The following is a 25,266-nucleotide window of genomic DNA, read 5'->3' as shown; positions in this document are numbered from 1 at the left end:
AAACAATAGTTATTCTTCTCTTCAAAAAGAGAGCAATGAACAATATGAACTCGTCAAGAAAGATAACTCATACATAATCTCACCTAAGCACCTCCTTTATTTACCCAACAATTTTGTGCTGCAACATGAAAATCAGGGCGCAACAAACTTTTGACAATACGAAGAAAGACATAGGGGGGCTGACCACAACATCTATAGAGATAATAATACGCAAGCATTAATGGGTTTATATAGGTTGTATATCAACAGCAAGCTCAGTTAAAAGAACACGCACTATATCTATTGCAGGCCTGCACAATATATTTCACTCATGAAATTCCAAGGCATCTTTTCCAAGATGAAAGTAACAGTAATGTGAAAAGCAACCCACTTGAAGGACTAATACCAACGATTACACAGAACTGAAGGTTCGAATACAGAAGATATAGTCTCAGAATTGCAAGATGCTATACATCATTCGTTTCGATTACTAACTCACAGAAAACATCAGGGCGAAGTTGCTAAGCATTGGGTTCAAAAACACGAACAAATACGGAACTATTTCAGCTCGACAATCCAATCTCATTGGAAATTTAAAATCTGATTTCAATAACTCAATGTAAAGGAATTATAATGACTTTTAAAATGCCACCATCCGAAAAACACAAAACTAGCCTTCACACTGAACCGGACAAGGTTATTTGTTAAGAACCAGTCATCCAAGAGCTCACCAATCAACCAGCAAGAGCTACATATTTGAACGAATTAAAGATTTTAGTTGCTAATATCACCGAGACCAAGATATATCCTCACTCCAACTCCAACAAAAGGGGGAAGCGTCCAAATAATAAGTACAAAATTTCCAAACGAGTTCCAAACATTTGATCGAGATCTATACCAACAACATCAGCTGATGCAACTTTGCGGTCGTTCAAAGTGCTGACAATTTTCTTCACCTCCTCGCTGGTCCCATTCTGCGAACAAGCCAAAAGGCAAACACATTTTACATCAGAGTTCCCCATCATATTCTTTGCCCCCAAATCAGAAGGTAATCGGTTGAACCAGAATGGGAAGGCTCGGAATCCAGAAGACAACGGGAAGAAAAGGAAAAATGCAAAAACAAAGTCTTACAATCCTGCAGATGGATAGTTAACATCAAGACGGATCCTAGCAAGACGTGAGCATAGACGACGAAGATCCACAGGCCGGACTACACTTCACCAAAACAAAACAAATTAAGACAGAGATCCACAGAAGAAGTGCTGCAAAGAACCGATCCCGAACTTTGAAAAGAGAAAGAGAACACTCGAGGTTTACGAAGTTCCAGTTGCCGCCGACGAAGAATTTCCAGGCCATTATCTGCCAAGAGAGGCGACGAGGCTCAAACCCGAAAGAGACATTCGCCTCTGTTCGATCGAATTGAGGGTCTCGTGAGAATACGATCACATTATATGACAGGGGAGTGTGTTCCCCTGTCATGAATTACAAGTGTGCCCCTACGTATGATGAGCGTCCTAGATGATTGACCGCGGGCATCAAAGAGAACGGCAGCCGTCAGATCGAAGGTGTGCCCGAATCTCGAATTGTGACGGAAGATGTATTTATTTATTTATTTATTATTAATATGAGTGTCCAAACTAAATTAGGCGTAACATATATGGGCCCATGTCTCACTAAGAAAGGAAGGCCTACTATGCGAAGCCCACCGGAACTCAAAATTTCCAAAACTCGATTTCATTGGTTTTCCCTCTCAAACTGAGTCGGTTCGCTCCTCTTCGACGGCCCTTAAAAGCCATCCACTATTAGGGCTCTTTCGAAAGCACCCGTCACCGCATCTGGCGCCTCGGGAGAAGCGATCGGCGAAGAGGGGTTCCCAAGCCATCTAATCCACTGTAACAGCCCTCAACCGCCTCTGTTAATCTTCTCATCTGCTATTGAAGCTTCGCTCTTCTCGCTCGATCTCGATCTCGATTGATTTCTTCTCAATTTTCGGTTCTAGGTTTTCGATCTGTTGTTGAAGTGAGTCAAGGGGACGAGGAGGAGGTAAAAGAGGATGGCTGCGGTGGATCTGACGCAGGGGGCAATAGCGGCGATTTCGGAGGGGCGGGCGGAGGAGGGCGCCAGGCCGGTGGTGCAGGTGTGGGACGTGAAGCTGGTCAACACCCAGCAGAGCACCACGGAGCGGTACCGGATGCTGCTGTCCGACGGAACTCACATGCAGCAGGCCATGCTCGCGACGCAGATGAACGGACTCGTTAAGTCGGGGGCACTGCAGAAGTACTCCATCGTTCAGCTCAACGAGTTCATCTGTAACGTCATCCAGAACCGCAGGTGAATGCCTCCTGATCTCCTAGTATTGTGACTTTTTTGTTGATGTTGAAATGAGACATGTCTTGAAGATTACAGGAGTTTTGATTGTTTGAATTCGTGTTGCTGTCAAATTATTCGCTCCTAATGAGATCAGAGAAATGAAACTTCAGATAAGAAAGAAACGAAGTGCTTTTACCTTTAATAAATATTTCTAAATTTTCATTCAAAATGACGATTATTGTTTGTTTGGGGAGTATTCCTTTTGAAGATCGGAGTTTTGATCATCAAAAGATTCAACCCCAAATTAGAAAATAGACCCGAAGCTTTAGTTAAGATATAAAAGTAATACTTTTTACCTCCAACGAATGTTACTAGTTTTTATTTTCGATGACAGTCTTTCTTTGTTAGGGTGGAGTACTCCAGCAGAGTATATATATTTTTTAATGTTTTTCTGAAAAAAATGGTGGAATTTGATTAGATATTTACTGATGAAGTAGGACCCCAAGGCTTTCAATATTCCCATTTCTCCATCTCTTACTTACTCTGCCTTTCTCGAGTCATTGGGAATCCCACATTCATAATGGTAGATGATGATTATCACCTGAGAGTAACATATCTATTATATAATATCGTTAACCAAATTCTCTTTTTAGTCAAGGTTTTGATATGCGTGGTGGTTTATGTATGTGTATGGTTTATTTCTCAGTGCCTTTGTTTACCTCTTGACTTTTAAATCCAGAATCATTATTGTTATCAACTTGGAAGTCCTTGTCAGCAGTAGTAATGGAATTGGAGAACCAAAATTGTATGATAATGGTCCTGCTTCACAAAACCGAGCTCCTATCCCTGCTCAGCCATCCAGTACAGATCAACCAGTGAAGGCTGCGGTGAATCCTCAAACTTATGGTGGTCCAAATTCTAGCAAATCTAACAGCGGACAAAATGTTGCAGGAGTTTCTCTTAATCCCAAGTCAGAGTCTATGACAAACAACTCATCTTTTGGTGGTTCTTATGGTAGTGGTCCCATGTCGAGCAGGAACATGAATAGTCCGAATATTGAACAGCCAAAAGCTGAACAAGGTATCGGGAGGTTTTATGAATCACATCCAAACAGTGGTAATCAAAACCAGAGGTTCTCAAATCCAGCTTCTGTTGGAGCATTTGGACCTCCTGCTAGTTCCTATGGGCGTCCAGTTCAGCCTGCTTATCAGCAACCCCCACCGCTGTACACAAATAGAGGGCCTATAGCCAAGAATGAAGCTCCTGCTCGCATTATTCCTATTTCTGCTTTGAATCCTTACCAGGGCAGATGGACAATTAAGGCAAGAGTGACAACCAAGAGTGAACTTCGGCGCTACAATAATCCTAGGGGGGAAGGGAAAGTCTTCTCTTTTGATCTCCTGGATTCAGATGGTGGAGAAATACGTGTTACTTGCTTTAACGTGGTAGCCGACCAGTTCTATGATCAGATTGAAGTGGGGAAAGTGTACTTGATCTCCAAAGGAAGCTTGAAGCCTGCACAGAAGAGCTTTAATCATCTGAACAATGAATATGAAATATTTTTAGAGGCTCAATCAGTGATCCAACCATGTTTAGAGGAAGATAACACCATCCCAAAGCAACAGTTCAACTTTCGGCCGATAAATGAAATTGAAGGCTTGGAAAACAATACCATGGTTGATGTTATTGGCATTGTGGTGTCAATAAATCCCTCGCTTTCGATAATGAGAAAAAATGGCACAGAAACCAATAAACAAACTCTCCAATTAAAGGATATGTCAGGTCGTATTGTGGAAATGACTATGTGGGGTAAGTTCTGCAGCGTAGAGGGTCAGCAACTTCAACATATGTGTGACTCTGGTGTATGTCCTGTACTGGCCATTAAAACTGGGAGAGTCAGTGATTTTAATGGGAAGTCAGTAACTACTATTGGCTCAAGCCAACTATTTATAAATCCTGATTTTCCCGAGGCTCACAGATTGAGAGACTGGTATAATAGAGAAGGGAAGAGTATGACTGCTGCTTCAATATCCAGGGAGACAACAACCACGGGTAGGAATGATGTTAGGAAGACAGTCGCACAGATTAAGGATGAGGGTTTAGGACGATCCGAGAAACCTGATTGGATAACCGTAAAGGCAACCATCACGTTCATGAAGGTTGACAATTTCTGCTATACAGCTTGTCCATTGATGGTAGGGGATAGGCCATGCAATAAGAAGGTTAACAACAATGGTGATGGCACTTGGCATTGTGATCGTTGTGATCAGAGTTTTCCCGAGTGTGATTATAGGTATCTGCTCCAGTTTCAGATCCAGGATCATACAGGTATGACCTGGGTTACAGCATTCCAAGAATGTGGCGAGGAGATATTGGGTGTCACTGCAAAGGAGCTGTATTTGTTGAAATATGAAGAACAAGATGATTTGAAGTTTGCAGAAATTATTCGGACGGTGCTCTTCCATCAATATTTATTCAAGTTGAAAGTTAAGGAGGAGACATTTAGTGATGAACAGCGTGTGAAATCAACTGTTGTCAAAGCTGAGAAAATAAACCCATCGTCTGAGAGCAAGTATCTTCTGGGTCTGATTGAGAAGCTTTCGAGTGAAGATCCCAATGCTTCTAAAGGAACGTATGGAACTTCTGCCTCAACTTCTGGAATGGCTAATATTACCTATGGTACTGGTGAATCTAACTTTGGCAGTAATAGCAACAACTTTGGCAATATCCATTCTGGAAGGAACAACTTTGGCAATAATAGCAGTTCCGACGGATACAGAATGGGAGCAACAAATCAGTTTGTGCAGCATGCAAATGACTATGGTGGCAACATGAAACATAGTTTTTCTAGAAATGAGGTTCAAGCATTCTGCAACAATTGTGGCTCCAATGGTCACAGTTTCCAGAATTGTCCGAGAGGCGTAAATAGGCAGGGCCAGTCCGCAGGTGGTGGATTCTCAAGTATTGGTTCCAACATTTGTTTCAAATGCCAACAGCCTGGGCACTGGGCTAGTGAATGCCCTGGGATGGGTGCTGCCGGATCAGCATATGGGGATGGTGGTTCATCAGGAAGATACACCAACACCAGGCAACATGTCGGTGGTTTCTAAATTGTTGGTACTCTTAAAAAAAACTTGTTCATGATCAGAAGAGTAGACTGGTTGAGTTATCAGTGTATGTTGGCACTTGCATGGTGTTTTGTTGTACAGTCAAATTCCACTGATGGATAAAATGCTTTTCAAGGCGTTCTGTTGATGCTTAATTGCCAAATGTATTGTGGATAGCTATTTCTTGAATCAATTTCAATCCATTAGGTGCTTTCTTCTGCATTTTGTTTCTCCCCTTTATGCTCTCTAGTCAAACAGACTGTACCTTTGGCTGTATCATATATTTGTTGTTTAATTTATTTCCCAATGCATTTATTTAGGTTGGAAGTCTTCTTTTATGAATTTACTTCAGGTAGGTATATAAGTTATGACAGCCCTGAGGTTGTTTGAGTTGAATGTTCTCTAATATTTGTCAGCTCGGATTGCTGTTTGTTTAACTACCTCTTTTAAGTGCTAAAATAAGTATGAAATGAAGCAAGCTGATACAATCAAATTTAATGATCATTCCATTCGGGATGAAATTGATCCAATCTCACTCTTCAATCATACCCGAAAGATGGAAAGAAGTTTCATTGATTAGAGAATTTTTCTCGAGGGAAATGTGGGTGTGACTCTGCCCGCAACTGCGGCAATGGATGTGGCGATCACCACCATCGGTTTCTGTCATTTTCCTTTATTGTTCCTTCTTCCAATCCTTTCTGTCATTTTCCTTTACTGTTCCTTCTTCCAATCCATACAGCACTTGAAAACCTCCTCGAAAATTCATCCGACCATTTGATTGATCTGAGCATAGTTTCTCGAGTGCAGGTGCAACAAACGGCTTGATTTAGGGATGGAGGGAAACACCAACCATCAGACTATCGTCTTTGCTGCTGCGCCTACTAAAGGGTGAGTTTTAGGTGTTTCATCTGTGATGGAAATGTGTGCTCAGTCTTGGCTTACACTTCATCGATTGGATACACTGCATTAGTATAGGTAGAGCTGAATTGGGTGTTGCAGGTACTTTGGAGGGTTTGAGATGGAGTCAGGTTCTGAGAATGGAGGCTGCAAATGCAACACCTGCAAGTGTGGATCCAACTGCAGCTGTGCTTGCTGTGGTTGCAACTGAGACGTCTCTCTCTCTCTCTCTCTTGTGGTTTACGTGAAGGTATGAGGACGTCTCTCTCTCTCTCTCTCTCTCTCGTGGTTTACGTGAAGGTATCTAAATAAGAGGACGCTTACTTCACTCTATATTTTCTCATGTAACCTCTACAAGAATTTGCCCCCTTTTGCTGCTTGCCGGGAGATACCACAATGCTTCAACCTTGTTTATGGTGGTGCTAGTAATGCCTACTATAATATTTGCTGAGAATAATTACAAGTGCTCCTCCTAATCAATAAGGTTTATAAAGACATTAACTAGTTTAATTGATAAAAAATTTAATAGTTTATCGTAAATTCGTGAGCTTGAATTCTATCTTCATCACTTACCCCTTAGAAAAAAAATCATAAAGATTATTCATGTTCCTCAAAAGACAATTAAACATCATTTTGTATAAACTCGCATGAATAATCTTTTTCTTTTCCTATTGTACAATTCTTAAATTGTTCAGTTAAAGAGAGAGAGCCAATAGCTAGACCCAATCATCATCGATCTGTCCATAATGGACTCCAGTAAATATCTGCACAGCTGCAGTTACACAATTAATTTATAGATGTTCAATCAATATCTGCAATCGCAAATCTTATGATACAAGGATTTTATTCTTTTTCCCCACTCCAAACATACTACAAATATTTTCACTCTGTACACATATGAATGATGGTATAAAAAGCAATACTCAACATCAACAGAAGAAAAAATTTGATATGTACATGCAAACAACAAGCCTAGGTTGATGCAGCATATAGATTTCAGCCAACAGTAAGCTCGGGCATTAATTCAGCCAGTAAATCATCCAATATAAGACCCGCTAACTCCATTCCAACAGACTCGGCATCCCGCTGGAGGTTTAACCACCCATTGCTTGTGGCAAAATCTCTTGCCATGACATTTTCAAGTGTGTGAATTGGCTGTCTTCTTGAACTAAGATGCCAACTGATTTTTGCCCAGACCTCCTCAAGGATGTGATAACCCACAGGAATTGGCCTGACACGAGGACCAATATGTAAGAACATGCCAGGGGTGAAAGATTTTTCATAGATCTCGAATAAGACCTCGTTTACTAGATCAGAAAGAAGATGATGATCAAGATATGTATTGTCAGAATCACATGATGCAGCTTCAAATACATGAAATGTGCAAGCCTCTTCGCCAAAGAGTAAAGGGTCCACTGACTGGTAGCGAGAATACCATGCCGAACCACTAAAACCAGGTTCCATTAAAATATTTCTGATGTAATCGAACTCAGCCTCATCATTCTGATCCACTCTGATGTGAGAAACATCAGCACTAGTAAGGCCATCTCGCAGCTCATTACTGGAGCTGGATTCAACAGGCTCAACCCCGGCTGAGATATCAACATCCAAGCCGTTGGCTGGTTGTGGCAAAGAATTGAGCCCTTCAAAATGGAGGCTCCTGAGTGTGGAATCTGTTTAAAAGAAATTAAATATATACCGTGTGACCAAGAGTTTCCATGGAAGTTGTATAAAAATAAATATACAGGTAAAAGTCTACAAAACCTTTCTGTATGCAAGTACATAAAAACATGCAAATAACAGTAAACATAATATACTCGTGCTTAGGATAAGTCTTTTTTCTTTACTATAGTGGGAATGCCATCTCCATGCAGTTAGCACTCAACATATAATTTAAGAAAAGGAAATCATTCAAATATTTCTTTTAAGGGATAAAAAAAATTATCATGTTTAAATCTTTGCCTTTGTAAGTACTTCACCTTTTGAGACTGCATATTTTGATGAACTGTCAAGATCCTCTTCAAAACACAAGTCAAGATCAGAATTTTGGTTTTGTTTTGTTTGTTCATCACTGGGGTCTATTTTACGTATCCTTGCAAGCTCATGCCCTGTAACATGACCCTTCCCCGCTTGTTTTGAATCTAAAAGTTCAGGTACGTCAATCTGGTGAAACTTGCCATCTAAGAATGGGCTTTCCGCAGCTCCAGTATCCTTCTGAGGCAGCTGAACATGGCCACCATACTCCGTTGTTGAATCTGTAACATTGCATGATTCACTCAGCTCAGTTTCACTGATTTTCACCAAAGATAGTTTCTCGGTTGACCCACTAGCATTTAAATTACAAATCTGCTCTGTAGATTTATACGATTCCATCTTGTCCTTCATATGCAAAGTGGTCTCAACTGACTCTTGCTTAGTAAGACTATACATGTCAACAGACGCATGAAATAGCCCACTTTGGATATCTTGACTTAGATGATAAGATCTGAATTCTGGATTAGAATGAATTCTTCCAAAGGTTCTTGGGGTCTTCCTGTCTGGCACACTGCTGTATTGCTTTACTGAGATAAAGATCTCAGGCAGCCTTTTGGATTCTCCAACTGGAATATAATTGAGAAAGTTAGAATATTGATCCGAGGAATCCACAACAGAACGGGACCTTTTAATACTTTGATGTGGATCCACTTTAGGAGGAAAACCATAAGTATAACTTGAGACATCCCTGAAAGATCTAGCTGAGGCAGATTGGAACAACTTTTTCGTTAGGACTTCCTCAGGCACCTTCTGGCCATAGGGGATTTTATGCAAGAATCCATCCATTGAAATCCGATGATTCTCATTCCTGTTCTCATGAGTTATATCTACTAAAGTATTTAAATGAGTTCCATGAACTGTACGATTTTCCATTTCATGAGAAGTGGGTACAAACTCTGAATCAGGATCAACCCCATAATCATTTAGAACTGCAGATTCTGATTTTAGCATATCTACATTAATACCAGCACTAGACGGCACAGCCTGCAAATCATTGTCTGTGGATTTTGAAACGGATATTTTTTCCAATGGTGATTTCACTTCTTCATTGACAAAGTGAACTCCTGCTATTTTCCAATGGTGATTCCCAGTGGTGATTTCCAATGGTGATTTCACTTCATCTGTTCCAATCCCTTTGGCAACTAATTGCTTCTGCTTCAAGAATGCTTCCCTTGCTGCATGTAATTTTTCCACTAGTATAGTTTGGTTCTCGGTTAAATGATCTCCAAGCTCAACAAGCTGATCCTGACCGACATTTTTTACAATGTCAACTGATCCACAAACTTGACATTTTATGTCTTTTGCCATAAGAGGAGCTTCTTTGCTGGATTGCAAAGAATCAGTCTCTTGTGTTTCTAAAACTTCTATTTCACTTTCAGCAGACATTTCCTCTGGAAGAACATAATCATTGCACTCCAGGTGATGAATGGAAAATGTGCGCAGCAGGCGTGGTGTTACTGGAAGCATTTTTTGTTTACGATGCAGTTTCCTGAATAACTTCTTTAATATTAACTCTCTAAGAGCCTTGCCTGAATTTCTTTTGACAACCTGAACTGGTTAAAACAGGCGTCATTAAATCAGGTGCAACTGATGCATGAGAAAAGCAACACTGAGGACCTTCTAGTTCATCAGAGATGCCATCTAATTCCAATTCACTATGTGAAGAATATGCACGAAACATGTACAAGTTGATCTAGAAAGAAAAGCATAAAGCAAGCAAAGAGGCAATGAATGATCCACTCATGTCTATCATTTAGAATTAGATAATCAAATATTTTGAAGTCTATAACAATGCACAAAATTGCTGGCATCGTCTGCTCTGATCAAGTTCAAGATATTATGCCACAAAAACACATTACATTTAACCACCAAACTGGAGAAGAAACAATAAAAAATAGTAAGAATATATGATAAAACACTTATATCACAACCTGCTAAGTTAAGAAAAATTTCTAACTATGGCAGCCAGCAAAATTTACTACCTGAACTTTCTTAGTTAAAACTCACCCTTGAGTTTGCTTCTCTGTATGACTTGTCGTGTTGATTGCTAATTGAAGGAACATACAGTCTTGAATACTCTGTACCTATATTAAGAAGTGGTCGTCAGTAACATGAGGTTATGTAATTCTAAACAGAAGAAGATGAATCACATAATGCCAGTGACTTGATGCTTAATGATATCTGGAAACCAACAGCATAAGAATGGTTGTCTGTAACCTAAGGTCATGTATTTCTGAACAGAAGAAGATGGATCAATTGATGTTTGGTAACTTGATGCCCAATGGCATCTGGAAACCAACAGCCAAAGTAACCAGTTTAAACACAAGCTCTACTGAAACTGAAGCAGTCACAGACAGCTAAACTTGAAAGACCTTTTCAGGAGCTACTAAGCCGATATCATATAATACAAGTTTCAAAACCTACATATTTGAGAAGTCACTTTTCAACAATAGTTTCACTCACTCAACACTATTATTTATTGTAACATCATCTTTCTGTGATTAAAACCCTCTGCCTATTCCAATAATCAACGCATCAAGAATATCAGTATTGAGATCACATTACTCATTTTTAGTCCATAAGCTGGCAAGACTGAATTGTGGATATGCAATACATATGTCAATTAGCTAGACTATAACCAAATTTCACATGTATTTGGCATTGATCAAGTAATTGACAAATAATCACCTATCACCATGCTAAGTAGGCGACTAATAATTTTAATGCTTACAAAAAAGTGGTTCCTACAAGATGAGTGCATATCTGATAAATTTTTTGGGGCTAATAATGATCTGAATTAACTTCTTGCTATACTTTGGCACTAATCATAATTGGCTAAAAAACCTGGCAACAACAGATACTGATCAGATTTTGATGAGTTGGGTATAAGATTATTACGATACATATATTGAATCTTCCTCACCACCAAAAGAAGAAAAGAAAATACTTTCAAATCCATTGTAACAAGATGAGCGAAACCTTTTGACTAGCAAACATCTGAATGATCTTTTGCTGGAAACTTGGCCAAGAAGTGGTCCAACTGGTTCACTCAGATCCTTAGATGTGGTCCACAACAAATCATGCATCTCCAATTTTTTTAGGGTTTTAGAAAAAGTAGGAGCTGATGCTAATCAAGGACTCGTCGAGCATCAACATAGTAAAGGAATCTATCGATCATTTTCCCTGGAGGTTCGCTGAGAAATCAAGGTAGGGACTATTACAATTCAGACTTCCAGTAAATTGATGGGGAAAATTAAACATGTACCATAATCTGCCCCATAGTAAGAATGACGATATAGACTGGTACAGTTCACAATCAATCCTAAACAAGGTTCTCATGGTGAAAAGCTCCAGTACCTGACGTATATCGATGCCAAGTTCCTTTCTGTGTCCTGCGTTCTCATACGAATGGAATTTTACTGAATAACTAGGTGATACCTTAACCAACCAAATTATTTCCAATATTTTCCTTAAAGAAAGTTAGAATAACAGGAACACTAAAAGTGAACCTCCAAGGCATACAATCAGAACTTGTCCTTATATGTAAAACCTCCATGAGTTAAGTTTGATCCTTCAGCTCTCTCCCAAAAGAACATCCAACGTTAGTATCAACTACCAAAACACTGCATATCATTTCAATCTTTATTCTACCAGACAAACTTAAAGTTCATTGATTCCAAAGTTTGACACCCCCCATGTTAAGTAACACATGACACTAATCAAATACAAGAGCAAGTACGTACTCCCAGCATGTTCCGCGTTGCCATAATTCGTGTCTTCCGGGGACTTGTTCGCGTGAAGACGCTGATGGTAGTCGAAATATTGAAGTACGCTCCACATGCAACCCGTGTGATTCTTGTCGCATAACGCATTGGAGTCCTGATGCTGCAACAACTGAGCCATATCCCGCCGTCAGATGATCAAACGGCGTCCACGAGACCTTGGCTGCAATATCATCGAGCCTGGAACGAAACAAATGACCCATCAATCAAACAGTATTAGCTCAAGCAGAAAATCAATTCAATTCTCAAAAGGGCAATCTTTTAGGTAGATTCACAAGAATCCACAAGCAATTGGGCGAGAACGAATCGATCAAAGCACCGATCGGTCAATCGGACGACCAAAAAGCAACACATAACCAAAAAGAATGATCTATTACCATAGAACAGAACCGTGAAAATAATCTATCGACGAAGAAGAAACGGACACACCAAAAAAGGAGGAATTTTTAGATCAGATAACGGCAAATATGTGAACATCCAGTGATTTCATCTCCGAAACAAACAGATCAGTTGCAAACGTAACGTAACGCGCGATTAACGAGGAGGAATGCAATCGATTGCGGATTTAGAGTAAAGACTAGAAGAAGAAGGTACTGTGGTGGAGATTACTTCTACTGTGGCGGGCGGTGTTGAATCTTCAACTCGGCACCAGCAGAACAGAGAAGAAAAGGGGGAGAGAAGAGGCGACTGCCTCGTTGACGCTAAATGATTCCCGTCCCTTCACTTCCCTTTCTTTCCTATTTCTTCCAAATTTAATTCAATTATTATATTTCTTCTTCTTATCACATGTGCTCGGACTTTGACACGGCTATGGTGTTGGGTATCATCCGACCGTCCATCTCGTCCCTTCTTTTGATCTCGATCGTCCGTGTCATTTAATCGAACCAACTTGGTTGATATTTATTGTTCTATTCTTTTCACAACAACATTTTATGGCGGCATTCCAACGCATCTCAACAACCGAACAGCTAATGGCATCGCTTTGCCCCTGTCGACACCGTATGCTGTGGCAGCCTCTGTTCTCGCCCGCATGAGACGGACCAAAATGGTACGCATCATCTGATCTGATCCACTGAACATTTTTGGTCAACGTTTTGGTCAACCTGACGGGAGAGGTTTTTGGACGCGTACGCGTTGACTTGTCAAGTAAGTATCAGAAAGGGATACTTCCTTGGCGTGGCTCGTGTCGACAGTGAGCGTCGGATGTGTACGAGAGGAGCGGTGGACCATAAGTAGATCGGAGTGAGGCCCAACCCATGATTTAATGGGCCTAAGATGTGAGGTGTGATTTGGGCCCATGCTTACCTGAAGCCTGACATAGACGGATGATCTCGGCCAGCTTTCTGGAATCTCGAAACGTAGATGACGACTTCTCGAGGGATGCAATTGTCTTAGTGGATCGCAATTACTCTGAGTTATTTCAGTATTTAGTTTTGTTTAGTGTTAGGAAAGCTGCAGGAATGGAGAAGAGAGAGGCAGTCCAGAGTCTTGCTATCATATTGTAAACATAGAATAGAATCCAAGACTGGACTTGTCATCTAAGGATATACCTCGAAGCTACTCCTCGTAAGATAGATTATATAATGAATTGACCATGTAATCTTCTTATTTCAGAATAAACAGCTATAAATTTGGGTTTGAAATGTGACAGACAATCCTGAAGGGGATGCAACAGCTGAGATGATTTCTGCATGCAGCTCAGATAAATCTCCCCAGAAGAAATTGAATCTCTTTTCCCTGTGCTCACATCTACAGGTGGATGATCAATTTTTGAAACCGTAAATAAATAGCATTGATGATCTATAAGCATGATCGGATGAGCTAATGCAAATTAAAGAGTATCGGATTCCCCGCAGGAACACCGGCTGCCATTCATTGTAAGATGCCTTGAGGAGGATGTCATCATCAGTGTCAGATGGGAAGAAATCTGGGCTGTTGTTTATTATTGCTGCCACCAAAACAGAACTATTGCATTGATGCTAACCGCAGATAGTAGGTTTGGATCGTTGTCGATGTCGGGTCATCAGTCCTAACCGAGCAATTTGGCGTAGTTCATTAAGGTGTTCGTTCGTAAAGCACAAGAAAGGATCGTTCTCGATGCCTCGCAGGAGAGCTCAGGCTCGAGTTCGAGGTGGATCCGAGATAAATACGGTATCCAACAAAACTCGCCTCTCTACTCGACACGTCGGAGTCAACTGTCTTTGCAGAGGAGGGCCCCGCGGGGCACGGTTTTCAAAGCCCCTGGGTTTTATAGGAATCCCCGCTTGTGGTGGTTTGACTTCCCATCTTCCACCATTTAATTACACGCCCCTCTCTTAATTATTGCGTTGATTAATCCCGTCTCTCCCCGAGAGCTGCTTCTTAAGTTGAGCCCAATGAAATGATGGCAACCCATCTCCATGTCAACGCCACAAGGGCGAGATTTCCTTGACATTTTGTTTAGAAAAGCAAACGAATAGATTCGAAAATTCAACTCCTCGCCCCTTGCCGTCTTCCCCTGCACAAAGTCAACCCTCCATCATTCTTCGCACCTCTCTTTCCCTTGCTCGTTCTCAGAACTCTCGATGCCCCTTTTCTTGCCCTGATCCCGTCTCCAGAACTGTTTTCTTCCGTCTCTGCGATGGGCAACCGCCTGGTGACGTTGGCGCACTGCTTCTACGGCGACGGTCGCCCCGTCGGCGCCGCTGACTCCGCCGCTGCGGCCGCGATGGCGTCGGAGCCCGTCGATGAGGGCCTTGGGCACTCCTTTGTCTACGTCGGCCCTGACGTGCCCCACCTCGCTAACTACGGCTCCGACGCCTCCTCCTCCTCCCGCGTCCACCACTCTGATGAGGGCGCCGCCACAGGCACCACCATGTTCCGGTCTATCTCCGGTGCATCCGTGAGCGCCAACGCCGCCACCCCTCTCTCCACGGCGCCGCTCGTCCTTCGCAACGAGCTGGCCTGCTCCTCCGCCGCCTCCTTTGAGAGCTCCTCCTCCTTCGCCTCCGTCCCTCTGCAACCCCGACACTCCGGTTCGCTCTCCGGCCCCATCGGATCCGACCGCCACTATTTCAGCTCGGGTCACCTCGATCGGGGATTCCATTCTGGCCCTATCGAGAACCAACGCACTTCCTGTGTCTTCTCCGGTCCGGTCGACCGCCTCCCTTCCTCGTCGTCCTCCTCCGGTCACTTCTATCGCAGCCTGTCCCAGCGCCTCGCAATCCGCCGGGCCGCCCGTCACAGCCGCACTGCGCCTGCCCTCATCCGCCGCTTTACCAAGTACCTCTCCAGAACCGCCACCAGGTTCAGCTGTGTAGCCACGCCCCGCGAGACCTCTACGAAACCCGAAGGCGGCAGAGTTCCCAACCTCATCGCCAACCTCGACTCGGCCGCCGATCCCAGCAGCAACTCCACCACCATCAACAGCAGCGGCAACGATCAAATGAGCTTCGACTGCATCGGGGATGAATCCGATTCGTCGGATGGCACGAACGGCAACCTCCACTGGGCTCAGGGCAAGGCCGGTGAGGACAGAACGCATGTCGTCGTATCGGAGGAGCATGGTTGGGTTTTCGTCGGCATCTACGACGGCTTCAATGGCCCCGACGCCACCGATTACCTCCTCGCCAATCTCTATCCGGCCATCCAACGGGAGCTCAAGGGGCTGCTCTGGGACGACCCGCAAAACACCCGTGAGACTTCCACCGACACCTCGCAGGAGCTCGACGATAGTTGTTGCGAGGAAGGAAAGCAGAGCAGGAGGATTGAGAGGAGCGAACGCAACATGACCTGCGATGGAGAGGCTTCGGAAACAAACAGGCGGTCGAAGGAACAACCGACACAGTCGAGCACCGGCGGCGCGGTCGACCACAGGGCAGTACTGAAGGCGATTTCCAGAGCTCTCAGGAAAACAGAGGAGGCCTATCTGCATATGGCCAACACGATGGTGTCTGCGAACCCGGAGCTGGCACTGATGGGATCATGTGTTCTTGTGATGCTGATGAGGGGCGAGGACGTGTATCTGATGAACGTCGGCGACAGTTGCGCCGTTCTGGCCAGGAGAGCGGAGTCTGATCTCTGGAACTTGGTGGGGCAAGCGACCCAAGATCTGGAATCCATCAGGAACGAGACTCTACGTTATCTTGAATCATACGATGACGGTGATTTACTCGCCGTGCAGCTCACCTTGGATCACAGCACCTGCAATGACGAGGTAAGGAGCGCTACCACTGCAACTGCATATCGTCTCCATGTTTGATGATCCCGTGTTTGTAGATGTAACATGCTCGTGCTCGTTGTGATTCAGGAAGTACGAAGAATCCGAAATGAACATCCTGATGACCCCGGTGCCATCGTCAACAACCGGGTGAAGGGATCATTGAAGGTGACCAGGGCTTTCGGTGCCGGCTATCTAAAGCAGGTTGATATATAGATCTCGGAGTATCTTCTTATTCCTCCTGTCTCCTCTCATGCCTCTGTTTCACTGTCTGCAGCCAAAGTGGAACAACGCCCTGTTGGGGGCATTCAAGATCGACTACAAGGGGACATCACCATACATCACCTGCAATCCATTTCTCTGCTACCACCGGATTGGCCCCAAAGATAAATACCTTATACTCTCATCCGATGGTCTCTACCAATACTTCACGAACGAAGAGGTGGTCACCCAAGTAGAGATGTTCACTGCGACAAACCCCGACGGCGATCCTGCTCAATACCTCGTGGAAGAAGTCCTCTACCGAGCTGCAGATAAAGCTGGTATGATCCGAACGCCCATCAGATATGGTTGATCATTGCACATAATCGTATGGAATTATTAATCAGAATTCTGGATGCCTTGCGACCGACGACTGCAGGGATGGAGTTCAATCAATTGCTTGATGTTCCGCAAGGAGATAGACGAAAGTATCACGATGATGTTTCCATCATAATCATCTCCTTGGAAGGAAGAATGTGGAGGTCCTGTGCGTAGATAATATACAGAATGGGTGCAGGATAATTCTGAGATCAGCTCTGTCATAACAATCAAGCTTTGGAGAGCATAAATTTTGGGGGGATGAAGCACACTGTACAGGAAAAGTAGCAGCTTCAGAAATAGAAAGGAAATTGTCATCTTGGTTCTTCCCAAAGCTCCATGGTTCAAAGTAACCAAGCTCCAATATTTCTTCTTCTTCTTCTTCTTAATATGTATCTCATTCTCTTCCCATTTGGACTTGTTCTTCGTTTCCCCCTCGACCTTTTGTTTACTCCATAAAATAATTTGTGACTTGCAATGAGGCTCTCTCATTCTTTCTTGATCAAATAAGCTATATGAAGGCGCAAACTAGCCTTTGTTCTTTCATCTATCATTCAACTTGGAGAACTTCCAAGCAACAAATTTGCCGGATGTTCTGTCCCAGTTTATGCATTGCAAAGTGAGTTGCACAGCTCAGGGTAAAAGTCAACAATTCAAGATCACAAACTGATTGAGGTAACAGGAATATTCTGATGAACTATGACTATGACCAAGCATTTCAATGATACATCCTGCAGTCCCATACTTGTTGGTGTTGGAAACTGTCTAGAGGAAAGGTTGACCAATCTTGATATCAGAAACCAGGTCAACAAGCATGTTCATCATGCAATACCCACATCTTTGAAATAAATTTGACACTGACAGTTCTGCTTTCCTGGTAAATTATGACAATAACTGATCCACAGACATGCATGCCATCTGACTTTTGCTGCTTCATGTGTGGATAATACATTAGTCTAACCTTGCTGCCTGATGGGTCAATTGCAGTCTTCCAGGCATGTTGCTGTCAATCTCAGAAACATGGTAGACAATCTTCCATCAAGAGAATTGTTCATCTTTCACAATTTTCAATGGCTGTCCTCTTTTGATCATTTCTCTTGTGGATGAAGCTGTACTGGGGCATGCATCATCTTCCAGAAAATCTTCATTGAGCAGTAGTTGCAAGTGAGCCATCCAAGTTAACAATATTTATGCATGAAGAGAACGGCTCCATTCTCTGATGATGATGTTAGTTGAAAAGTAAACTCAAACCGGATGGTCATCGCACACTTACAACATCTTTGTCAACGGACTTTTATCAACTGTGAATTTGCTTCTGTCCTTCATTAGATCGGCAATCTTCTAAAAGTCAAAGTATTTCTTTGAAAACTCTTTTGGGGTAGACTCCTTGTGCCTTTCAAATGTGATTTATATATAGACTATTGTTGTGTGTGCCAAGGTGAGGTTAATTCTGGTGAACACATTTTGTTCTCTTGTAACTTTGCCAAAACCTATTGGGACCTCCATTAATCTAAGCTAGGTTCCCAGTTTACTTTCATGCACGAATGGCCTAATGATGGCTGGTTAAAGGAGGAAAAAGATTAGGACAGACAGTCCTCTACTTTTATTGCTACCTCTCTATAAGGTTCATTTGGAAGAACAGGAATGATATTAAGTAAAGCAACCATCATTCCCTTCCATTTTCCATCTGATTTAAGGTCTTGTCCACCCTCAGGAACAATGATTACCTTTTCATCGAATATATTCTCGTACTTGATTTCAGAGCATGTCAATAAAGTTTAAATCTAAGCTCTAAACTTGAAATTGTAGTTAATGGGTGTAGATGTGAAATCTTTCCTGACCAAATATAGTCAATCAATCATGAATTGGTTTGTTATAAATTCCAATTCCTTTCAATATCTTTCAAAGCCCATTTTCACTGACTAAGGTCATCTTTCAGCATCAGTACAGCAGAAGTTTATATAGAACCAAATGACAATACCCACTTTAATGGGTAGGATGTTAGATATCCTTCTTCTTTTCTCATTTTCTTAATCAAAGACTTAAAGGCTGTTCCACCATTTAACTTTCGCTCTAATTAAGATAAGAAAGCCTACCCTACATGTGATTCATAATATATGTTGTACATGATTTTAAATGACGAATATAACTTATTTTGTATTTAGTCTAAAAGTTTATATGTTAAGTTACATCAAATTTATGAATCCCAAATAGGACCTTAAATTTGAAGTGTTTGAGAAGATGTAACTAATATAGTCTCATTCAAAAAGATGAAAGGACAATGACAAGTGTACGTAAAGACCGAGTTTACTCTAGATACATAGAATATCCAAATTATAATTTACTCGAATATTTCTCCGAGAGGCCAATAGTATAATGACTACAAGCATCTCAAGTGGTAGAACCACTATTATCTTAAATTGACTTCATTACATCTATAATATGTCAAACAAAATTATTGATCAAAATCAATCAAGCGACTCAAACACTTACAAATTTTTGTTTAATTTACTAATAAAGATTATATTGCCTTACTTAGAATGTTAAATAGTTATTTTTTAAAATTTCAATAGCAAGTAAGAAAACAAAAAATAATGCCTAAATTGAAGATTTGATTTGATTGCATCTATCTATCTATCTATGATGGCTTAGTTGCTAAAAACAAGATAACATCTTTAATTTAATCTCAATGGTGTTAATTTTTCATTTACTATGTATGATATATGGACGATATGTTGATTGTTGTACTTGGCAATTCCTTTTCCTACCATAACTTTAGATCTCTTTTCTTCTCTTACTAATCTTAAGATGAATATCTTCAAATCTGAGATTTTATTCCTTAAAGAAATATAATCCTACTCTCAAACATCAGCTCACAACTAGTTTGAGATTATTTAATCTGACTTTGGAGCTTTTATTTAATCTGATCATGTCAATGACAACTTTCGAAATCTCATGGTTAACAACACATGAGACCTCCTTCATGTTGTTGTGAAGGATATTTTTTTGTCATGTAAGAAGGAATGAGAACCTTACCATTTTGGATGTGCAGAGAGGAGGAATCGTCAAATGTAGGGATGAAGAACTTGAAAGGTTCTCTAAATCTTTAAGCACTTTAGAATTCAGTTAGTAAATAGTTTTCTCTTAAAAAATAATAGTTATAAAATCCAAACCATCGCAATGAGAATATGTTCTATTCACATTGCGTCTCTAATATTTTTTTTTGTATTTCTTAACTTAGCATTTCACTTAAATAGTTTGTTATATGTAATTTAGGAAAGCTAGAATGTACCCTTTCAACGGTTTTGGGTGATCGTTTGTATTGTTATGACGGATCCCAAGTCGGACCGTCGTAATCCAATGGACGCGGCCCAGCCCAAGAAGACCGTTTGTATTGTTAGGGTTCATAGGTTCCATTCTCGAACCCACTTGATCGCCTAATTCAAGTTTCATCTGGCCGCATACAGACGCTGATTAAATCCCGCCCTCCTCTCTCCTCCTACCTGTAGTAGATCGGGAGTCAGACCAGTCCCACGGAACCGATGTTGTCTCGACCGCGATGTTTTTGCCAGGTATGTTTGCATTCCTTTTGTCTCAACCTTAAGCACGTTGCTGCGATGTTTGCATTCCTTTTATTAATCCCTGTTTTTTGAATTTCTTGGTGATTTTTGTTAATTATTTTGCTTACTATTTATTATAGCTCTTGCTTGCGATTACCACTGCGGAGATGGCAAAATTTGATATTGTCAATAGAAAACTTGCATTGTTTTTCGATACAGAGAGCTAGGGTCACTCTAAATCTTTGTAAATCATCCAACAAGTATTTACTCTATCTTATCACACAAACATAAGAATCACAAAATGTAAAATTGATCATCTCAATTTGTTTCATCTTTGTGTGTTTATCATCCGTCACCCTTTGTTTCTGGCAGTGATTTAATGAATTTATCTGTGATGAATGTATAGCGGTTGATTCAGAGAAGAAGTTAGGGGTTCTCTTTCTATTAATTTAGAGATGGGAGGTGCAAGAACTGTAATGGTGTTTACATTTGCTTAGGAAGAAGACCTACTTGGGCTGATAGCCACTCTTATTGGACAAGTTCTGAAATATTTCTTAATCAACACAAGCTTTCTAAGAATTACTACAACCATAAGTTACTTCTATTATTTTGCCAGCCGCTGCCATTACCACCGCTAATCCATGTGCAATCATGAATCAGTACTCTCTGCAGCTTAAAGGCACAACCAATCTGTCATCATCTTGAATGAGTCTTTGGATAAGCGCTACCCAATGCTGCAGACAGCCACTCACATCTGTTCTCATGGCTTCTTTCACTTCTTGTTCTTAGCACAAAGGCGACTGAGACTCGAGTCCTGGACTAAGTGAGGACCAAAATCAGGTGACACACCTGGCCGAATGCAGACCTCATACTTCAATAGGATATTTTGTTACATAAAAATGTTCTCTTTGTTTTAGATCAATTTGCAATGTGGCATCATTCATCATGCCCTCCATGATACCTTACATATCGCATGCCGGTGATGTTTTTTGTTTTGTGGGACTTGCCAGATTAATGCCAATTATTTTTCATAAATGAAGAGCCATGCTATTAGGGCAAAGTGCAAGGAAGTTATTAGTTAGTTGATAGAATAAACACTACATGAATTCATTATCGATTGATAGATTTTTGAGCTATTTTATCAAATCTTATTTTAATGCACTAGCATTGAAAACTCATCATGGTAAACAACACTCAGATGCTCTTCTATTATATATAGATTCTCTCATTTGATAGATGGATATGAAAAGTGCTAAAGTTCATCATCTACAGGAAAGAAAGATGTTTTAGGGTCCAACACGACATTTATTACATAAGGTGCATATGTTATCACAGAAATCCATATTTGTAAAGCATAGAAAAGGGAACATACTCATTTTCCCCATCCTAGTCACTGACAAGGGGTCTGCATGACACTACAAATTAGAAACTCGAAGTTGGTGGTGGAGGAATAGAGATATCAATGCTGCCTTCCAGCATCATCACAACATTCTTCATATTTGGCCGTGAAGCTGGTTCAGATTGTATGCACCACAATCCCACCTTCACCAACCTGTTCAATTCTGTCATGTCTGCTTCATCAGGTACAAGATTTTCCAGTGCTCCAGTAACAAAGCAACCGTAAACCCAGTCTAACAGCAGAATCTCATCAACTTCAGCCTCCAGTTCCATATTTTTCCTGCAGCATACAATCTCCAACAGCATGATGCCAAAGCTATACACATCTGCCTTGACTGTTATCGGTGCATTCTTGTGCCATTCTGGTGCAAGGTAACCCCTTGTCCCTCTGATGCCAGTAAATGTTCTGGTCTGGCTTGGCATTAATAGCTTCGCCAACCCAAAGTCCGAGATCTTCGCTGTCCAGTTGTCGTCCATCAATATGTTTTGAGGCTTTATATCACAGTGTATGATGCTGGCTTCACACTCGTCATGTAGGTAATGGATCCCTCTAGCTATGTCCAGCGTGATCCTTGTTCGCTCACTCCAAGAAGGGTGTCTATCTACTTGGAAGATGAGGTCAGCGAGTGAGCCATTGCTCATGAATTCATAGACCAGTAGCCTGTGAGGACCTTCGTTGCAGAACCCAAGCAATCGTACTAAGTTTCTATGGCGTGTGCTGCCAATTACCCTCATCTCTGTTTGAACTTCTTGTTCTCCCTCATCAATCACTTTCTCAAGCCTCTTTATTGCGACAGTTCTATCATTGGTTGACAATACTCCTTTAAAAACAGTTCCAAAGGCTCCTTTACCTAACACTTGATTGAAATCATCTGTTGCATCCCTAAGGTCTTTAAAGGTGAAACGCCTTAAAGCAATTTCATCAACCAATTCAAGCTCTCTTTTCCTCGATATTCTTTTATATCTGCGAGTTTGATGCCTATACAGAAAGAAGCCCAAGGCTACAAATGCTGTCACTAACCCAGTAACAGCAGCCACAATGGCACACAAAATCTTAATAGATAACTCCTTCTTTACAAGAGTTCTTCCTGTAGGGCCTTTGGTTCCCACCACTTTGATTAACATCACAGATGAGTCTGATGTATCTCTCCGTGCATATCTCAGAGGGAACTTCTGTTTCGAGCAGCTGTCATCGTCGAACAGTGCGGCTTCACAATTGCAGTCTGTCAAACATGCATCACTGCAAGCTTCCACGGTGGCTAGAGGTAATGTAATAGTATAGGCATCATCTACTGACGCTATGTTATTTAGTTTTGACATGTTGAGCACCATATTATCCCTTTTCAAGTCACAACCTCCACCGGTCAAATTCTGTTGGCATCCAATCCATGTTCTGTTAGCATCAATAAAATCAAAACCAGGGAAACACATACATACCAGTTTTTCACCCATGGAGGTGCAGTAGCTGTTAAAGCCGCAGGTTCCCTTAATCGTGCACTTATCTTTTGTTTCTGGAATTTGAAATAGTACTTTTGATGTGTTTGATTCTAGATCATGAGCATACACTTGTAATATACCATCAACATTCAGCGTAGCACGATAAATTCGATCAGACATGCTGATGTTGTTGCTTGTTTTTCCAAGATCTGATGTGTTTGTGCTTGAATAATCACAGACATGGTTGTCGTTTGTTAAATTGCAAATCCGACTCTCGTTTTGGAACAGGAGGTATAAGCCGCCATTGTTATCAAGGTTTAGACTTATAATTGTCAGTCCATCACTCGAGGATGCCCAATAAGCATTCTCTGCAGTGTCGGTTGTGTTTACCGGATACGAGACGAGGTTACCATCATCCTGCATCTTTAGGCAAAACCTTCCACTTGAGTGGCTGGTTTCTGAGATGCTGGAAATAAGCTGATTGCCAGCTTGTAAGGTCTGACCTGATATGATTGTATCAGTCGGGAGGCTGAAACTCTCCCACTGGGATTCAAATTTGGCATCGTAGATGATGAAGTTACCAGAGTCGAGCATGGAGGCAGTAGATGCACCTACTTGAAGATTGGTGATAAGTATGTCTTCTTTGTTGTTCTGCGTGAGCAGAAGTCCTTGCTCGGTTAGCTTTAACATGGCGTCTTCAGAAACTGGTGCGTCATCTCGGTTTGCTGTCCATATAACCGTGTTGTTTCCCGGTGATGTCTGCAGCCATACTCCAACGTAGAAGCCTCCATCCTCGGAGTAGAATCCGAAGGCAAAGCGCCCCGAGGGGGAGAACCATGCGGTGGGGTTGGTGGCTGGGCGTATGGAAGATCCCAAGGTTATGTTGGCTACCCTTGATTCATCTGCTCCTTGTGCAAGTTGTAGCCCAAAGGGGAAAAGCAACAGCACGTAGAACATCGCTGAAGCCATTTGTGAGGAAGGTAAGTCGTGGAGGAATGAAGAGGGTCACTGAAATCATATACTCTTTCAAATCATTTGATCCATGTCTTCTTAGGACACTACTGAATGCATACTGAAGGGAAGACTTTGGGTCTTCTTTCCGGGTCGTCCATTTTGTCGTATCTCCTGGTCTTCTTTCCTTAATTATTATCTATCTACGACCATAAGGCTTACAGTCGGACACGATGATGTTGAATATAAGACTACTTGGCGGCTTTTCATTCACGGGTTCGGTGCTGGGAGAGATGTGACACTCTATTACATTTGCGTGTAAACCAAAATATTCTTCCCGCAAACTCTCGGTTGCTCGTTCAAAGTTCTTCCTATATCTGCATTAATATATTGTCATGATGTCTATTTTAACCACATGACGTACAACATATAGAGGGTTGCTGTGAATTGTTGACAGATTCAGATATTTGACAATGCAAAATTTCTTTATTAATTGATGTGTCCTAAACGAAGCAATACGTACTTTCAAGTCCTCGTAGGTTCAATACCTCTTAATTATTGCAAAGAAAGGTGACTTTGTTCTCGGCCTTTGTGCTCTATCCTACATGTATTCTTCTGTTAATCCTTCTATGACTACTCTGACGGAAAGTCATGGTGTGGCCCCTTCTGCACCTCCGTCCTTAAAACCCATTGCAAAGAACACTACACCTTCTCCTCTTCCCATTTTCTGGACTTCTCTATTTGTTGGCGGTGGACGTTCATCTCTTGAGATCAAGGTTAACTCAAACCCAAACCTAAACTACTTATACAATCCCTCACGTAAAATCAAAATGATTTTTCTCTCGATCATCTCTGAATCCACCGGTTAATATCGAGTGTCTAAAATGTTTATTGTATATTCCTAAGAATAAATCCTAAATCAATAAGAGCCCCTCTTTTTATTTGAATATCTAATCTTAATTTTTATTCTAATCTTTCAAGAAATTTGAATATAATCAGAAAACTTTCAATTAGTGTAAATCTAATTAAGACTC

The 25,266-nt window shown here is 41.5% G+C and overlaps 4 protein-coding genes and 1 long non-coding RNA gene across 7 annotated transcripts; 2 read left to right on the top strand and 3 right to left on the bottom strand.

Moving 5' to 3' along the window:
• Positions 1 to 713: 713 nt before the first annotated feature.
• Positions 714 to 1,412, bottom strand: LOC135615799 (uncharacterized). The gene is made up of 3 exons (XR_010488160.1): positions 1,297 to 1,412; positions 1,111 to 1,189; positions 714 to 953 (listed from the first exon to the last, which is right to left on the bottom strand). It is a non-coding gene; the product is annotated as an uncharacterized LOC135615799 (long non-coding RNA).
• Positions 1,413 to 1,742: 330 nt separating this feature from the next.
• LOC135615798 (replication protein A 70 kDa DNA-binding subunit A-like) lies at positions 1,743 to 5,618 on the top strand. The gene is made up of 3 exons (XM_065114773.1): positions 1,743 to 1,871; positions 1,979 to 2,310; positions 3,029 to 5,618. The coding sequence occupies exons 2-3, from the start codon at positions 2,033 to 2,035 to the stop codon at positions 5,397 to 5,399; spliced, it is 2,649 nt and encodes an 882-aa protein (XP_064970845.1). The 5' UTR covers positions 1,743 to 1,871; positions 1,979 to 2,032; the 3' UTR covers positions 5,400 to 5,618.
• Positions 5,619 to 7,071: 1,453 nt separating this feature from the next.
• On the bottom strand, positions 7,072 to 12,854 carry LOC135615797 (uncharacterized). Of its 3 annotated transcripts, none has more exons than XM_065114769.1 (5): positions 12,719 to 12,854; positions 12,071 to 12,289; positions 10,335 to 10,411; positions 8,273 to 9,875; positions 7,072 to 7,966 (listed from the first exon to the last, which is right to left on the bottom strand). In XM_065114769.1, exons 2-5 carry the CDS (start codon positions 12,228 to 12,230, stop codon positions 7,290 to 7,292), a joined length of 2,517 nt encoding a protein of 838 aa, XP_064970841.1. In that variant the 5' UTR covers positions 12,231 to 12,289; positions 12,719 to 12,854; the 3' UTR covers positions 7,072 to 7,289. The 3 variants fall into 3 exon arrangements, with proteins under 3 accessions (XP_064970841.1, XP_064970843.1, XP_064970844.1); XM_065114771.1 differs by lacking the exon at positions 12,719 to 12,854 and adding an exon at positions 12,487 to 12,696; XM_065114772.1 differs by lacking the exon at positions 12,719 to 12,854 and having other exon boundaries at positions 8,273 to 9,880; positions 12,071 to 12,133.
• Positions 12,855 to 14,577: 1,723 nt separating this feature from the next.
• On the top strand, positions 14,578 to 17,321 carry LOC135615796 (probable protein phosphatase 2C 23). Its single transcript, XM_065114768.1, has 4 exons — positions 14,578 to 16,304; positions 16,398 to 16,511; positions 16,585 to 16,849; positions 16,948 to 17,321. The coding sequence occupies exons 1-4, from the start codon at positions 14,730 to 14,732 to the stop codon at positions 17,061 to 17,063; spliced, it is 2,070 nt and encodes a 689-aa protein (XP_064970840.1). The 5' UTR covers positions 14,578 to 14,729; the 3' UTR covers positions 17,064 to 17,321.
• Positions 17,322 to 21,689: 4,368 nt separating this feature from the next.
• Positions 21,690 to 24,383, bottom strand: LOC135615795 (G-type lectin S-receptor-like serine/threonine-protein kinase LECRK2). Its single transcript, XM_065114767.1, has one exon. It carries the CDS (start codon positions 24,248 to 24,250, stop codon positions 21,869 to 21,871), a length of 2,382 nt encoding a protein of 793 aa, XP_064970839.1. The 5' UTR covers positions 24,251 to 24,383; the 3' UTR covers positions 21,690 to 21,868.
• Between the last annotated feature and the right edge of the window lie 883 nt (positions 24,384 to 25,266).

Source organism: Musa acuminata, chromosome BXJ2-6, assembly GCF_036884655.1.
Source record: "Musa acuminata AAA Group cultivar baxijiao chromosome BXJ2-6, Cavendish_Baxijiao_AAA, whole genome shotgun sequence".
In the NCBI taxonomy this organism is placed as follows: domain Eukaryota; kingdom Viridiplantae; phylum Streptophyta; class Magnoliopsida; order Zingiberales; family Musaceae; genus Musa; species Musa acuminata.
Note: the sequence above shows the minus strand (reverse complement) of the source record. Positions and strands in the feature narration are given on the sequence as shown.